Source organism: Empidonax traillii, unplaced genomic scaffold (genome assembly GCF_003031625.1).
Source record: "Empidonax traillii isolate 1590-97213 ecotype Southwest subspecies unplaced genomic scaffold, ASM303162v1 scaffold15:size5535645, whole genome shotgun sequence".
Lineage (NCBI taxonomy): Eukaryota > Metazoa > Chordata > Aves > Passeriformes > Tyrannidae > Empidonax > Empidonax traillii.
The window spans coordinates 5100158-5115632 of record NW_020955208.1 but is presented as its reverse complement, the minus strand read 5'-3'; the positions used below and the strand labels follow the sequence as shown (position 1 = coordinate 5115632).

General features: G+C 42.5%; 1 protein-coding gene across 2 annotated transcripts in view; it reads left to right on the top strand.

Annotated features, from left to right (window-relative positions):
* The window catches only part of LRP8 (LDL receptor related protein 8), a 166140-nt gene that overhangs the window by 122092 nt on the left and 28573 nt on the right, over positions 1–15475 (top strand). For both annotated transcript variants that reach the window (XM_027894716.1, XM_027894708.1), the window contains exon 4: positions 7564–7692. In XM_027894716.1, the coding sequence (XP_027750517.1) occupies positions 7564–7692 (129 nt within the window). The remainder of the gene's footprint in view (positions 1–7563; positions 7693–15475) is intronic.

Below are 15475 nucleotides of genomic sequence, written 5' to 3'. Positions count from 1 at the left end.
TGCCTGAATCAGAATTGCCTTGAAAGCATCACGCATCGCTAATCAGGGGAACACTGTGGATCAGGCTAGATTTTTAAAGGCTGTCTGTAGCCAGAGTTAGTTTTTCCCAGTAGGCATCGCTGGATTCAAGCAGAGGTAGAGGATCTCTGCTGAGGAACAGAGCTCTGCTCTCAACCATGCCAGAGGTTGAGTTCTGTTTGATTTCTGGGCTATAGGAAAGACAAAACCCTTTTGTTTTACTTTTTCTTTTTTCGTTCTTTTTTTTTTTTTCGCCCTGACCTCCCCCACTGCTGTTAGTGCAGAAGGGAGGGGAGACTGAACTGCCTTACAACTGGCAATGTGTACACAGACTGACAGGGTAATTGCTGATGGAGACAGTGGTGGGATGGGAGGTTTGACAGGACAATGTTGTACATCACTCACTTTCAAACTAGCTCTAATAAGTTCAGGGTAGAAAAAAGGGGTGTATTTTATCTGACCTTCCTAAACAAAGCCATGTCATTGCTGGAATTGTTTTAAAGCTTTGCTTATGATTGAGAATTAAAAATGCTTCTTACAAAAGGGAATATTTAATAGCTTTGCTATTAGAAAACTATCTTTAAAGAAAATTTTGCATCCTGGGTTTTGCTGGCAGGCCTGTGTATTTGCTAACTAGCAAAGTCAACTGTCAGTTTATTATTAAACTGTTTGAGATCAGCAGTGCACATTGCTGCTTTAGTTAAGCCAAGAACAGGATCTTCTTCAGCTGTTCTCATTTCTTACTTTGATGTCTAAGTTTTTCCCTGTGTTCATTACTAGTATCTTCTCTCCTTTCCTCTGTGCCGGGCTAAGGGTCTGAGATCAGAGAAGTTCACTGGTGAAGAGAAAATAAAATTTTAAGTAGTACAAAATGATCTGAAGAACTCTAATATGGAGAGTCAGGTTTTCAGTAGCCAGGATTATGTCTTAGTGTCACAACTCCTCTTGAAGACAAAGTTCTGCCCTGGCTTAGAGGTGGAGCAGAGAGAGAGGTAAGGGGGTTTGGTGATTTCATGAGGAGGGAGCATAAGGGTTTTGAACATGTCTCCATATTATGCCCAGGGGAAAGAATAGGTTTTCCTCTTCCATCGAGGAGTTTCTGTTGTTTGCCTTTTCTGCCTTGTCTTGCCCTTCAGCTCTGCAGCAGGTCACCACAAGCAGGGTGGTGGTCACAGTTGTTGGTATGATAGCAATGACCTCCCATTTACCAAGGACCATTAACATAGACTTGGATTTACCCAAAATGAGTCAAGTGACTTGAGTTTAAGGACTTTATTTCTCAGCAGCAGGGCCTGTTGGGCGTATCAGGAAGAGAACAGAAGAGCCATCAAAACTGCATCTTGCAAAGCTCGAAGATGAATTAGGTGAGATGTGCTCAGATGATTGCAGCAAGTGAGCATTTGCTGTGTTTACAGGAAGACAAAATCAGCTGAAGTCCTGCCAGTCAGACTGAGGGAAGGAAATGCTTTTCATAGCCAAGTTTGATGGCAGTTTTGATTTTTGAAGTGGATGAGTAAGACATAGCAGTCAGAAATCTAAGGAAAAATGATGCACTGGAAGCCCAAGAGTATTAGTCCTTTTTGTCCAGCGTGCTATCTTGGGCTGTGCCAATATTCAGTATTCTGGGGAAGGTTTATAAACAAACTGTAAGTGTGCCAGGATAGCTCTGAACTCGGGTAAAGAATCCCTTCCTGACCCATGCAGATGACTCAAGTCATGAAGCTTAGTTATTCATTAATATAAAACCTGATGCCGTTTGTCTTTCCAGCCTATTGTAGGGACTTCTTACCTCTTGCCCTGTACCCAAATACAGTTTTTACTGCCTGTCAAACCTATTGGTGTTATACCCAAGGATCATTCTCTTTATTCAGGTTGTTTGTGATGTCCGTGTTTGAAACGCAGCTTTGCCTGTGAAAGCTGCCTCACTGTTACTGTCAGTGAGCCTGTATTTCAGTAATTACAATTAATCCCGGGATTTTGAATTCCTGATGATTTCACTCTGATGTCAGAGGTGATAATCACCAACGTGATAATCTGCACAAAAGCAGGGTACATGCTATCTCTCTTAGACACGCAGAACCCTTTGTACACTAAGCTTATTTTCTCCCTCTAGTTTCTAGGTAGAGGAGTTGGAGACTCATCAAAGACTCCCAAGCCAGGCTGTTGTAAAGAAGCCTTTCTTAGAAGCACACAAGAACAGAGTTAATAAGGGCCATACTGTGCAGTGCTGTGGAGTGAAATCTGTGTAAATCCTTTTCTGTTCCCCTGGGAACTTCTGGACATAAGTCACCATCAAACAAATCACACCGTAGGAGATAACTATTTATCAGGTATATCAACTGTTAATACTGTTGCTGACTTTTTACAGTATATACGGCCTTTTCTAGTCTGTCTTTTGAATTGTTTATACTAATTTTTGTTGAAAGTTTAAAGGTAGTGCCCGTAAGTCAATTATCTTTTTGTGCAGAAAGAATAGATTTTCATGATTTCTCTGCCTGTGCGTGCTCCCACAAGGGGTTATGGCAGGAGTGTACTTGCCATAATGTCGAGTCAGGTAGCAGCAATCCAAGCTCCCATGTCCTGGGAATCAGGGCTGCCAGCATGCCCCAGTTCTGACCAGCACAGACCATCCTGTGCTCAGCACAAGGTCACTGCCTTTGCCAACAAAGGCACCGTTTGTGGGGGTTTGGTCTCATTCCAAGACCGAGTGCTGTAATCTTAATTCACTTAAGCCTCTAGTCGTGACATTTGTTTTGGCCTGAGCTGGCTTCAGCTGGAAATGTAAAGTTGCCTTTATTTTCTCTCTGATCTCAGGTGTGTGTGTGTAACACAGACGTGGTGAGCAAACCAAATGGATGCAGTTGCACTGGCTTTAGTAGAAGCTGCAAGTTCACCTAAGTCTTGCCATCCCAGCAGGCTGGTGCTTGTGGTGTGTTGGTTCACATGAGAGAAGGGAGAGTTCCCTGCAGCTCCAAACCTTTGTGGGAACAGTTTTTTGATTAGTATTCCCCATAGTGTTTTGTCTCTATGTGTGTTGCTAAATCTGCTGTATCTTGAAGGGTTGGGGGCAGTAAACTGCAACAGCAACCTGTCCAGAGCTGCAGAGTGAACTGGTGGGTGAACAGCACAGAACCCAGTGTTCCCAGCACACACCCTAAGGCGGGAGAAGAGGCAAGGGAAGGGAAATACTAGTGCAGACACACCTTCTGCTGTGATAGCTATCCATATCACAGGATGGATTTTAAAATGTTTTTCTTATGCACCTGAAATACTTCAGTGGGAAAGGTTGAGATGTAAGTCAGTAGTGAGTGTAGACTGGGATATACATTCATACACACACATACACATATAGAGAGAACTGTATATTCAAACTTGTGACTGAGATGTTTTTCTGAATCAAAAATCTTCAGTAATTAGGAATTCTGAGTTCTGAATTCACCTAAGCAATCTTTGCCTGTCAGCTCCCTCCCTTTTAACAGTTTTGCTTGTTTTGTCTGGAAACATAGAGGGTCTAGTCCTGTACTTGGACAGGTATGAACACTTATTTTGTCCTTGGTACATGTCTGAGATAAAACTGCCAGCCATGACAGAGCAATATGTGAGGAGGGGAGGTCCTTGTTAAAAAACATTCATTTAAAAAAAACTCGGACTGCTGCAGGAAAGAGGGAGGTAGGAATTTTAAGTTCCGTAGTAGAGGTGGAAATTTTGTAGGAACGGTTTATTAGTATGGCAGGAATTAATTAAACCATTTTATTATGGCATTTTTTGTGTTGTAGAAAAAAGATTTAGGTTGGAATTTTTCTTCTGAAGAACCTGGGAAAAACACGAGGGGCAGTCTGGAGAGGATGGGGAGTTATTTCACCAGAGATAGAGAAGCTGTTCAGACCTGTAAGATGATGTATTTCCACAAAGGGCGTTCTTTTCAGTCTGCTGATGAAAAGTCTCGTGGGTTTCCCACCAGTAGAAGCGGCTTAATTGCATTTTGTGTATGCTCTTAGAGTACCTGTTTGGTGAGAACCTGACAAATGGTCTTCTGAAAGTAAATCAATTTTGTTTTCTTGGGCTTTCTTGAATATACATGATGTCCGGAGCCTGAAAAGCACAGCAGTGGCACAAGAGGAAGCAAACAGTGGGGCGCCAGTTAGGCTCTATGGTTCTCTGAAAGACTTTGTAGCCTCCTATAAAGAAAAAGAAGAATGTGCTATTGGTGGTAGTGAGTAAATGGAACCTTCTTGTCTTCTTTGCTCTTGTCTCCTTATAAATAAACCATTGTTGTCCATCCTTGGCATTTGCAGTTCATTGTGATAAATTGGTCTTGATGTGTCTGACATTTCAACCAAGTTGTTTAATGGTGCTTTTCTGAAAAGGCAGATCTCGCTATAACATTGGTCCAGAATATATCCAGGGGAAGAGCACTCACCATCACACATAGCACTAACCCTTCCCTTCCTGGGAGGATGAAGAGGGCAGCAGGAAGTAAACATTTTGGTCACGTCAGCCCAAAAGGCCTGGGTTTGTGTAAGCAGAAATGGGAATGAGTCTGGATTGTAGTTGCTAAAAGCCCGTTTCGTAGCATGGACAGCAACACTGACTTCACTTGCATTGCTGCAGCGTCTTGGGGGAGAGGGGAAGAAAAAACCCAACTTGCTGAAAAATAGATGTATTTTCACCAAAATTATGTTTTGAGTTTTATGAGCATGCTTTATCTGTTACCTGCCTGTGCTTATGAGTCGTTGGCTTCCATGCAACAATGGCTTGGGTACAGAAACCACTGGAATGCAGAGATTTGATGAACTGTGACCAACAGCAGCTTCTGTTGCTGCGTCCCTGAAAGTTCAAGCTTTGATTTACATATCTCAAATGTCTGTAATTACTCTGTCAGGGAGATGATTAACACAGATTGTTTTCCATGAAAAGGAGTCTTCTGCCTATACCTTTCCAAACCTTTGAGCTTCCCAAAGCTATTAAGCATCTGCCCAAAGCAGCCGAGCAAAAGTAATGCCCATATTTATGTGACCAATAAATAACCTTTTTGCTGGTTAATGATCCCACTGTGTGATAATACCATTTTATAATTATATTTCACCTTCTTCAAAATCGGGTGTGTAGAACGTGTTCTCACCTGTCTTGACCCACTTAGTTCTGAATGGAGATTTATTACGAGGATGGAAAAACTGATCCTGCTTGGCATCGAAACAAACTTTCCTTTTCATCACCACAGCCTGAGCAAGAAGAACTAGAACAATTTTTTTGAGATGTGAACCAATAACCTATTTAACAAATGTCTCCGTGACTTTTTTGGTGTCCCAGCTTTCCTGGTATGCCAGCCCAATACAGACCTTGTTCCTGAATGCAGTCAGGGGACAGACTTTTTGGAGGCCTTAAACACATTATCCCTCTGTACGATATTAGTGGCAAAAGGCCCCTTTTTCACCGATGCTCCCTCAGAAAAGCGAGGCAGTCCTTGCCAATGGGGTTGTGTTCTCCTCCCTACAGCAAGGCAGTGTGTGCCTCTCACCCCCCCAGGCCTCATGCACTGCCTCATACACATGGCAGCACATGCATACCCTGGTCCTTTTCCCCTCAGAGTTACCCCCTTTCCCCTCGGAGTTGCCCCCTTTCCCCTCACAGTTGCCCCCTTTCCCCTCGGAGTTGCCCCCTTTCCCCTCAGAGGGGCTGATGGCAGCAAGGTGAGTCCTCTGGCTCTTCCCTCCCTGGCCTCACCCTGCTGGAGTGCAGTCTGTGTGTCTCTGTATGGGGGCTTAAAAAAAAATAAAATTACAGTGATTTGGCTGCAGGTTTGTGTTTTTAAGCACAGCATTCTGCAGGCTCACAGCTGTCGTGTGAGGGCCAGGTAAGGCTGGCAGAAGCGGTATTTTTGGGATGATCCCATCATGCTGAGGGGCTGTGGGATGCCTAGGCCAAATGGACCATTTCAGCTCCATTTTTTCACATTTAAGGAGGCTGCTGGTTGCCAGTCAGCTGCCACAGGACTTTTTCCTTCTTATCCATGAATTGTTTGGTCATATTCAAGGATGGCTCACCCTGGCATACAGCTCTGGGGAGAGCTCTGCTGCTGTGAGGCCTCTCCTCGAGGGTGAGGGCAAACACACCACTTTACACCATTTGGCACAGCTGACCTGTTTTTCAGAGGTGTTGTCTGACTTCTGTGGAAGGACACAGGGTTCAGTGTCACCAGGTGTCCCTGCAGTTGTGCACTGTAAACCTGCAGCTTAAAGGGACTGGGGCTGAGGGGAAAATGTGGGATGTGGGTCCTGGCCTGTAGCAGGGCAGTGATCTGAGCTGGCAGATACACTGATCCTGGTGAGATGGTTTTTATTCCTGACTCGCTGGAAAAATAACCAGAATAAATAACCTAAGCAAGGATCCCTTTTTTCCTCCCCCCTGTAATCATGCAACATTCATAAATGTTATTTAGGTATGCACCGAGCAAATTTCAACAGAAATGCTGTCATGCCTCAGGGTTGTAAAACTTCATTACGTCTCTTATTAACTGTCTGTCTGTGGCAGGACCTAATTTTTCTTGAAGTATGGGTTGCCCACAGCTCCTCGAAACAGCTTCTGATAGCACTTGAAGGTGCTAAGACAGAGAAATCCTGGCATTAAATGGCACTACTCTTCAAGTGGCTGATTGATGCTTTGGGGCTGTAAGATGCCCTCTCACAGCCTTCTTGTGCAGGTGGAAAGGGAGAGGTATAATTTTCATCCTCTCTGGCGCGGCACTTGGGAAGCTGATTGACTTTGCATAAATACCTTTATGGTATTACAGGGTAATGTGAAAGTTTTAATTTAGAATTTAGGTTCGTCCCCTTTCAGTAGACCTGCAGCATTACCATCATTAATACCACTGGAAGAACTAAACATGTAATTTTTTTAAGAGAAAAATTGTTGTTTAATAAGCAAATCCTACCAATCTGGATGATGATTCCGGAATGCTAAACAATTGTTTAAACTGTGAAACATTTTTCATTTCAGCAGCCTTGTCACAATAAATGTAGATCTGCTGCTCTTTACACTAGCATGAAGGGAAAAAAAATGAATTTTAGCAATGCAAAGTAGTTATAAGAGAATGAGATTTACAGCTTACTTGGTTCCAGATAAATCTGGCAGATTTTTTTTCATAGTTGTGTTCTTACATGTGCTGGGGTTTTTGCTTCTGCAGGTCTTCCCATGTCTCCGTGTCTTAGATCAGAGTTGTCACAATTTACACACTTGCAGCTAAGTTTGTTCACCACGTGGGTTCATACTTGTGCTTTCCTCTTTCTCTTCAGGTTCACTGACCATAATCTGCCCAGATCATTAAATTTAGAAAGTACCTTGCACTGCCAAACATATAAATGCACCCTTATACCAAAATTAGGCAATTCGTTTTTCCTGGCTTAATTTGAGGTGATATTTTCAGAGTCATTTATCCAGTACTGCTACTGCTATGTGCAGGGTGCTGGTGTGTTCATACAATGTTAGCAACGTTTAGAATCATGTTTAAATGTGGGGTTTAATTTTTTTTTTTTTTTATCCTTCCAGCCAAGCAAGTATGTCCATCTGAAAAAATTAGCTGTGGAGACCTAAGCAACAAGTGTATCCCGTCGTCTTGGAGGTGTGATGGGCAGAAGGATTGTGAAAGTGGTATTGATGAGGCTGGCTGCACTCCTGGTGAGTTAGAGGAATTCTTTAATACATACGCAACTTCTCCATTTAGGACCATAAAAGTTCTGTAGTGGCTGTTACAAATTGAATGTAAAGGGATGACTTTTCCTGCCAACAGGTTTTTTTCTCTCTGTGCTTGCAGTGCTAAGTAGTGAATTTTAGAAAAAGGGTGGAAAGAAGGATTCTTGTGTTGGAGCTGGCTGGAGAATGAGTGAACTCTGTGGAGAATAAAGTATTCAGTATATTGAGTACTGAGAATTAGGTATTCTTTCACTACAGTAGCAGAATGTATTTAGTCAGTTTGAAACGTGATTATCGGTGTTAATACCCAGAAGGTGTGGAAAGGACTTAAATACGGTGTTCAAACCTTCCTCTGGGGCAGCCCAGCAGCTTCACACTGTGTCCTGTCCCTGCAGTGTGGCCCTACAGACTGAGGCCTCTGCTGGGATACAATAGATAGGCCTGGATATTCCTTTATTGATGGCTTGTTGGTTCCCCTGGACAGAGAGGATGAGATACTATGCACTGTAACTGTTTGAAATTCAGGCCCTAAATGGCCACAGCCTTCATTAGGCCTTCCTCTGCTGCATGAAAGAGCTCTGTAACAGTGCCTGTGCTCTGTGAAAACTCCTGCACTGTGTAACCAAGCCATTTCTCAAACTGTCTTTGATAGACTAAACATATTTAGTTCTTTATGCTTCTTGTTGTCAAATATTTTCTTTTGAATGAATGCTTTACTTGTTTCTGTGGCTTCCTTTGGTATTCCAGTTGATTTTCAAACTTTCTTTTTATACAGACCTCCAGAATTTAGGGAATATCAATCCTACCAGTCTGTGCAGAAGTAAAATCACCTCTCTAATAATGTTCTTAATTCTGTTCCTACTAAATTCCTTGTATGCAAATGATCTGTTAAGAAGCTCTGTTAAGATTTTCTATGTGTTTATCCATCCATCAGTATTTCTGGTGTTCTCCAGATTACTGGGGAAAGGGTTGAATGATTACACGCAAACACACATTGATGTTTCTTCATTTGACAACTGAATTTTGGGCTCTAATACCTACTCAGTTCATAATCCACATTATATCTTTTTGTTGAAGTTGTATAACAAAATAGCTTTCAGTTTTTTACTCTTTTACTTTCTGTTCCACAGTTCAGCACTCATTGTAGAAATATTTTTCTTTGTCCTTGTTTCTGCTTTTTCCTTTTACTTGCTTTCTGTGTGAAACTCTTTAAGTGTTCTCTCTATAGCATATGATTTTTTTTTCTTTGAATGAGAGGCTTGAATTAGAGGCAAGTTCAGAAGATAATTGTAACTGCTATTGAAAAAATCATTTTTTTCCCAATATGAGTTAGTGAAATTAGAACAATTTTTACGCTGGTGGCTACCTCCCCTAATTTAATGCTGCTGCTGCTCACACCAGTAGGAGTTGTCTTAGGGAGTTTTTTATTTGTAATAAAAATCTGCTAGAAATTGCTTTGAACTTCTTTTTTTCGAGGCTTTAGGTAACTCCCAAAGTGAATGGAAATATGTTCTGAACATCAGCATAATGATGCTATTAATGGATTTGGAAATCCATTAATTTGGAAATCCATGAGTGTTTCTTTCTGAATGTTTCAGCATCTCTGATCTTATCTTCCACAGTTTTAGTGCATGTGCAGGTTCTTAAAATGGAAGTTTAATCCAAGGACAAATTACCATCTTCTGATGGTTGTTGGGTAACTCAGGAGAGATGAATTAGTAGCTTTCATTAATTCCTAATCACTGAGTGGTGTCCCCCCATAGGCCACCACCTTGGGAATCTGTGCCGAGTCCCACTGTGGGATGGGCTGTTCTCTGGCAGGAGGACCAGAGTCAAAAAAGTGCAAAAAAGCACTGACAGGCAAACAGGAGCATCCTGGATGGGTGCAAACGTCAGAGCTTTCAGTGCTAAGATCTCAGCTCGGCACCCTCAGAGGCGTTGAACTCACTGCTGGATGGCTGTAGTGGGAGCATTTCAGGGAGGTTGCTTGCTTGTCAAATTAAGGTCTCTTCCTCATGGATGAGAACAAATGTGTTAGCAGTTTAAACTCGAGAGCTTGTGGAGGATTGATAGCTATCTTCTCTTTTATCCAAAGCTGATAAACCTCACTAAGCCTACCCACTGATACTCTGTTAACATTCCCATTTCTTCTCTGTTCAGAATCCTCCTTTCTGTTTTCCCTTATCTCAGCAGCACACAGTATCCTGACCAGTTCAGACCTCTTCTTTTGCTTTATTTTGTTGTTCTAATCTCTGCACTCATGTTTTTGTTCTCATTTTAAAAGAAGCCTCAGCCCTGTCACCCCCAGCCCCTTGGAGCAGAGCACCCTGTCGTAGCTGAGGCTGCACCTCTCCCAGAGCTGACCAACCTGTCTATAAATAACACATCCTACTGGATAAATGCTTGGAAGGGAATTTATTTGTGCCCAGAATAATTTCAGTGGTCAGAGCCTGCATGTGCAATAATCAAGTGGATGATGACTTGAAGATATTGTGGGTGAGGGCACCCAGAAGAAAACCCCTAAGCTCTTTCTAAATCCATGGTAATAAAGCTATTACTTTAACCTCATGTGACATTTGAAACGTATTTTATCTATGGATACTCCTTTTTTTCTTGATAGGAATTGACTCTTAGAATTATAAGTCTTCAAAAGGACTCAGTACAGAGTTTGTGAACATTACTTGAGCCTGCATTTCTGCACTGGTAATTTGTACCACTAAAAATATTATATCCAGGTACAGGAGCAAGGCTTGGTTGTGCTGAGGATGTGCAGGTGCCTGTCCCTGTGTCAGAATGTTCACAGTCCAAGTTAAGGGAGGATCCACTTCAGGAGAGGGAAATTATTATGGTAGGACAGTCATCCAAAACTGAGAATAGTGCAGGTGTATTATGGTTCTTCCTCCTCCAGTAGTTTGCTTTTCAGATATTGTTCTGGATTTGATAATTTTGGGTGAATTTTTCTTCTCAGAATGATGTAATTGCTTTTTGAATCAGTTTGAAATTTATCCAGTGTAAACACTGGCACAGCCAGCTGGAGGGAGAAAGCAGCTGTTCAGAAATTCAGGGATAAAAGTGTAGAATCTGAATAAGAGAATGCTCTGTTTGGGTTGGGTTCTCCTTTGTGCTTTGTATCAGCCACGTTTTTGGTTCATTGTCTTGCATAAATGGAAACAATGTGGTGCTCTGCATCCCTCTCCTTCGCTTTTGGTTGCTGCTGAAGACTTGCTGTTTCCATTAGCACCCTGTGATCTGAAAAGGGTTTGTCACAGCAGCGCTCAGAATATCTTTGTTCAAGGGAGGAGAGAATTTGCAGCCTTTCTGCTGTCCTGTAGCCCCCTTTAGGCAAAGGGTTCAGCTGCAGTTGGGAAGCCTTGGCCTTCCTTGAGCTCAGCTATGCTGGGAAAAAATGCATCATCTCAAACAACAAATAAGTCAAATATTTCTTTTGAGTTGCTCGTGTCCCCCTGTACAATCCACCCCTATCAAAAGCTGGCTGAGGAGGAAGCCAGGCAGACTGACTTCATCTGAAATAGGAGTCCTGTTTGCCATGAATTCGATAGATAAAATCTATTAAAATGAAAAGTTCCACAGAGTTGTGTAAAACAGCCTTGGACGGCCTTTTAGGCCTGGTCTGGTACCAGGACTGGGAAAGCAGCTATTTTCATAAGCAGTCTGGGCACTGGGCCCATCCTAGTGCTGGGAAGGCACTGCCAGCGAACAGTAAGGCACTTTACTGGTGGTGTTCACCCCTGAACAAGGAATAAAACTGCTGTGATTTTCACCCTGAGGAAGAACTTTCCGAGGAAGCAATGGAAGCTGCAAATTCTTTTACCTGCAGTGGATGAAGCAGCAGGGATTAGGGATCCAGATTTGTCTGCACAGGCTGTGATTGCACTAGGGATTAATTGCAGGTATTAATCCTTGCATGTAGGTAGGTAAGTGCCTGTCTGCCCAAACAGTTCCCTTGCAGCAGGTAGGCTTTAAGAGCACTGCTAACTTCCAGTGCACAAACAACTTCTGAAAACGCAAATACCTGCCTTTTTTAAAGTAAGAGTATAAAAAAAGAAGAAAAAAACTTAGTTTTCAGGTTTTGGAGCAGAAGTAATTTGTGTCTGTACAATACTAAGTGTGTTATAGTCACAGGTCAAGTCCTCTGACATAGACATCAACAGTTAATAATGTAAGAGCAGTCTTGAATTTGCTGGTTTGGAGGTGCTGACATCCTCTTTCTTATTTCTCTGGTTAAGGTTTTCTGCTCCCAGTGCCCCTTACCTTTGTCACAATTGATTGGACAAGCTTAGGAGCCTAAAAGAGAAATTAAATATGAGAGACTGTAATTAAAGCATCACAACACAAAACATCACACAGACTGGACTTTACTAAGAGAGATAGTTTTGTCAGCTACTCAGGAATGGGGAGAGCACTTGGGTGTGACTTGAGAACAGAAGAGCTGCCATCCTGTAACAGCTGCAGTGGGCACTGAACCCCTTTAATGCACATATTGCTTATTCCTCCTCACACACCCTCCTGGGGTGCTCAGCAGAGCACAGGCTCTGGCCCCATCTCTACTGACTGTGTTACTGCTTCTCACCTGGGCCACTTCTTGCACCCAATATGGAAATTGTGTCTTGCAGATGGGGAGCTGGAAGGTCACCATTTTCCCCTTCCTCAGTAGTCAGATACAGGGAAATGATGTACCCATTAATCTATTGATGGCATAATGAGTTATTAACCCACACCATGGTTTATTCTGTTTAGCAGTGGTACAGAGTGACCCAGGGAACTTGTGCAGGTAATGGCCATACTTGCACTGACCTTGGCCAGCTGGCCAAGGATGAGAGCCAGGAATTCCTGCAGGAGTCTCGTGACAGTGACAGGCTCATTACTGAGAGCATCTTCTTTGGGCTCTGGTCTTCTGGCTTTTCATTGCTGACCACGTGTCTCAGAATTAGTTCTAGATTTTTAGCTTTTTGATATGATGATGTGCCAGAATAAAAGGGGACAAACTGGATCAAGTTTTTATAAATTAATCTGGGAAACAACAGTAAGCACAGTCATGCTCAGCTGTAAGCTGTGTGTCCTTGCTGTGGCAGCTCACAGCCTTCACATGTCTACATGTGTGTATATACAGATATATATATATTTATATGTCACTTACAAAATCCTCATCTTTCCACTTTCTCCTGGTAAAGCTCCAGGCACATGTGTTATTCTCCATATGAAGCAGCAGGACCTCCAAGTGAGGGGTCCTTTTCTTGGAAGGTCCAAGTGCAGAAAACTTTGCCAGCTCTTTGCATGTCCTGCTCAGTACCCTCACCTGAGGCCACCTGAGAGCCACTGGCAGAAGGCAGAGTTTAGAGCAGCTAAAGCTGTTCTGATCCCTCCAGCAGATCCACCTGGGGATGAACTGCTGAAGTGGGGAAATTACAAAGCTGATTTAAAGCCACCTTCCCCCACCCTGCACCTACACTCCCGTGAAGTGACCTTTCCGTTGACATTTAAATTGTTTTATCATCTTCTGTCATGGTCCTGTAACAATAAGGAGCATCACATCGTCTCAGCATCGCCTTCTTGGTGCAGTAAAAGGCAGCTGTTTTTGCATCTGAGTCACAATTCCAGTGCTACTAGTGGGGATCTGACCATACTGATTCTGTCCATTGCACCTCTCCACTGATCCTACTGAGAGCTTTTAACTTGCTGATAATGTAGCACTAATTTTATCTTCCGCTGCAGTTAGATGAATATCTGCTTTGGTCAAAGTTAGGAATTCTGTCCATTCCCTTCATTAACCAGGTGCACAGTCATGTGCTGTCCCTCAGTCAGATCAGAGGGAAATCAAGCCCAGAGGATCAGATTTTGCCATATTTTCTCCCTGAGGAACCCACCAACTCTAAAGGGGTTCAAGCCCCTAGTATTGCATTCATCCCTGTAAACACTCATCTACCATCACTACTCGTGACTATTTGAGTATGTGATGAAAAGAAAGATGGCTGAAATTCCTGCCATTTTATAGGAGGCAGCTGTAACTTGAGTACACTTGCCATGGTGGGGGAATCTACAGTTATTTCCAAGAAGGAAAAAAGAATGACTAGATTGAACAAATGAAAGTCCTTCATAAATAAGGTAGCAGAGCAATGATATCCTCTGGGCTTTACGTGATGTTTAATTACTGGACAGCTGGAGGGATTAATGCTTGTGCATTATGCCCTGGCTCTCAGAAATTAAACATGTACAGCTGCCACTTTATCACTGCTTAAAGTATTAGAGCTCCTTCGAAAGCAGGAGTAAATTGCAGAAAAATCCCCATTGTTATTTAGGAAAAATCTCAGCCCATAATCATATTTGTCCTGAGTTCCTCCAGAACAAAACAGCAAGAAAAATGAGATTGGTAGTGACTTTTAATTGCATGCTGACAGGAAAAGTGAAGACAGCTGCATTTTTAATATGCTGGGTGCTCCTTGTAATTATATGTAAAATAATGCCTGAACTTAGGTTAAAGGTAAAATACTAATTGTGTAAATCAAGAATTAAATCCTAAAGCCGTGGTTCTACCTGCAGAAGGTGAGGGCAAAATGCATTTGTTTTCCCTGCTGCTGTCTCTTGAGCGTGGCTTTGAAAAAAGCAGGCATGTGGAACATTCTCAGATGGAGTTTCCCAGCATGGAGAGGGACCTCCATCACCTCTGGTGGTGACCTCTGTGCTGGTCCCCCCGGTACAGATAAATCGTCTGTGTCTGAGTGTTCCATGAATAATTGATTACTGAAAGCACAGTAGATGAAAACACAGCATGAAAATAAGACACTTTAGAATGAAAACAAGACACTTCAGAAGGTGGTACTGTTGCGGTGTCTCTCTGAAGGAGCTCTAGGAAAAAAAGAGTGGGTGCAAAGAGCACAGTTCAAGCACACTCACACCCCCACACACATACAAGTCCTTCACACCCTGGGGTAGTTTTTCACAGAGTTGTGGAAAAGTGGTATGGAACAGCTGGTTATATACAAAGATTTTCAGATAATTAAAGCAAAAGCTTAATACTGCTGGACTGCATGATACCCGTGCACACCCACAATAGCTTTGTCCTGCTACCCTTTCTGCACTTTAGCTGGAGACATTGTCTCTGATCCTTCTTTCCAATCTTACATCATGGTGTCAAGGAGCAGAAATTAGCCTGTAATTATGTTTATCTCTTGGGCAGTCAGTCAAACAGAAAAGTTTGAGTTGAAATAGTCCAGAAATTACATCACTTACTGCCAAATATGATTGTATTTCATGTCCCTGAAGTGTTTCCTTCATAAGAATGGAGCTTTGATTTTGAGCCTATTCATCCAAAAAGCAAGAATCTGTTTAGCTTTATGAAGGGAAATCTCCTGTATTGGCAGTGCCAGTGATGGTGTTCCGATGGCAGATCCGTGGGAAGGAGTCCCATCCTGCAGTGGCCACCAGGACATATGTGTTACACTAATTAACGAGCGCTTGACAGCTCTGCTTCCTGAGCATATGATCTGGAGACTTAATCAAACTCACTGAGCTTGGACTTGTGCAGTCCCACGCAGGAGGGGACCACGGCATGCTTGATGCAAAAGGAAGAAAAAATTTGGTTTATGAGTCATATTAATGGATAAAATGACATCTGAAAGTTTTCTTAGTGGCTGAAATACAGTATTTTCCTATAGAGGAAGATAAAATTTTTGGATTAACTTTGCTTATATTTTGCAAGGAAATTTATTTATTTGATAAAATGTAGCAGGAAAGGTTTAGCTCTCTATCA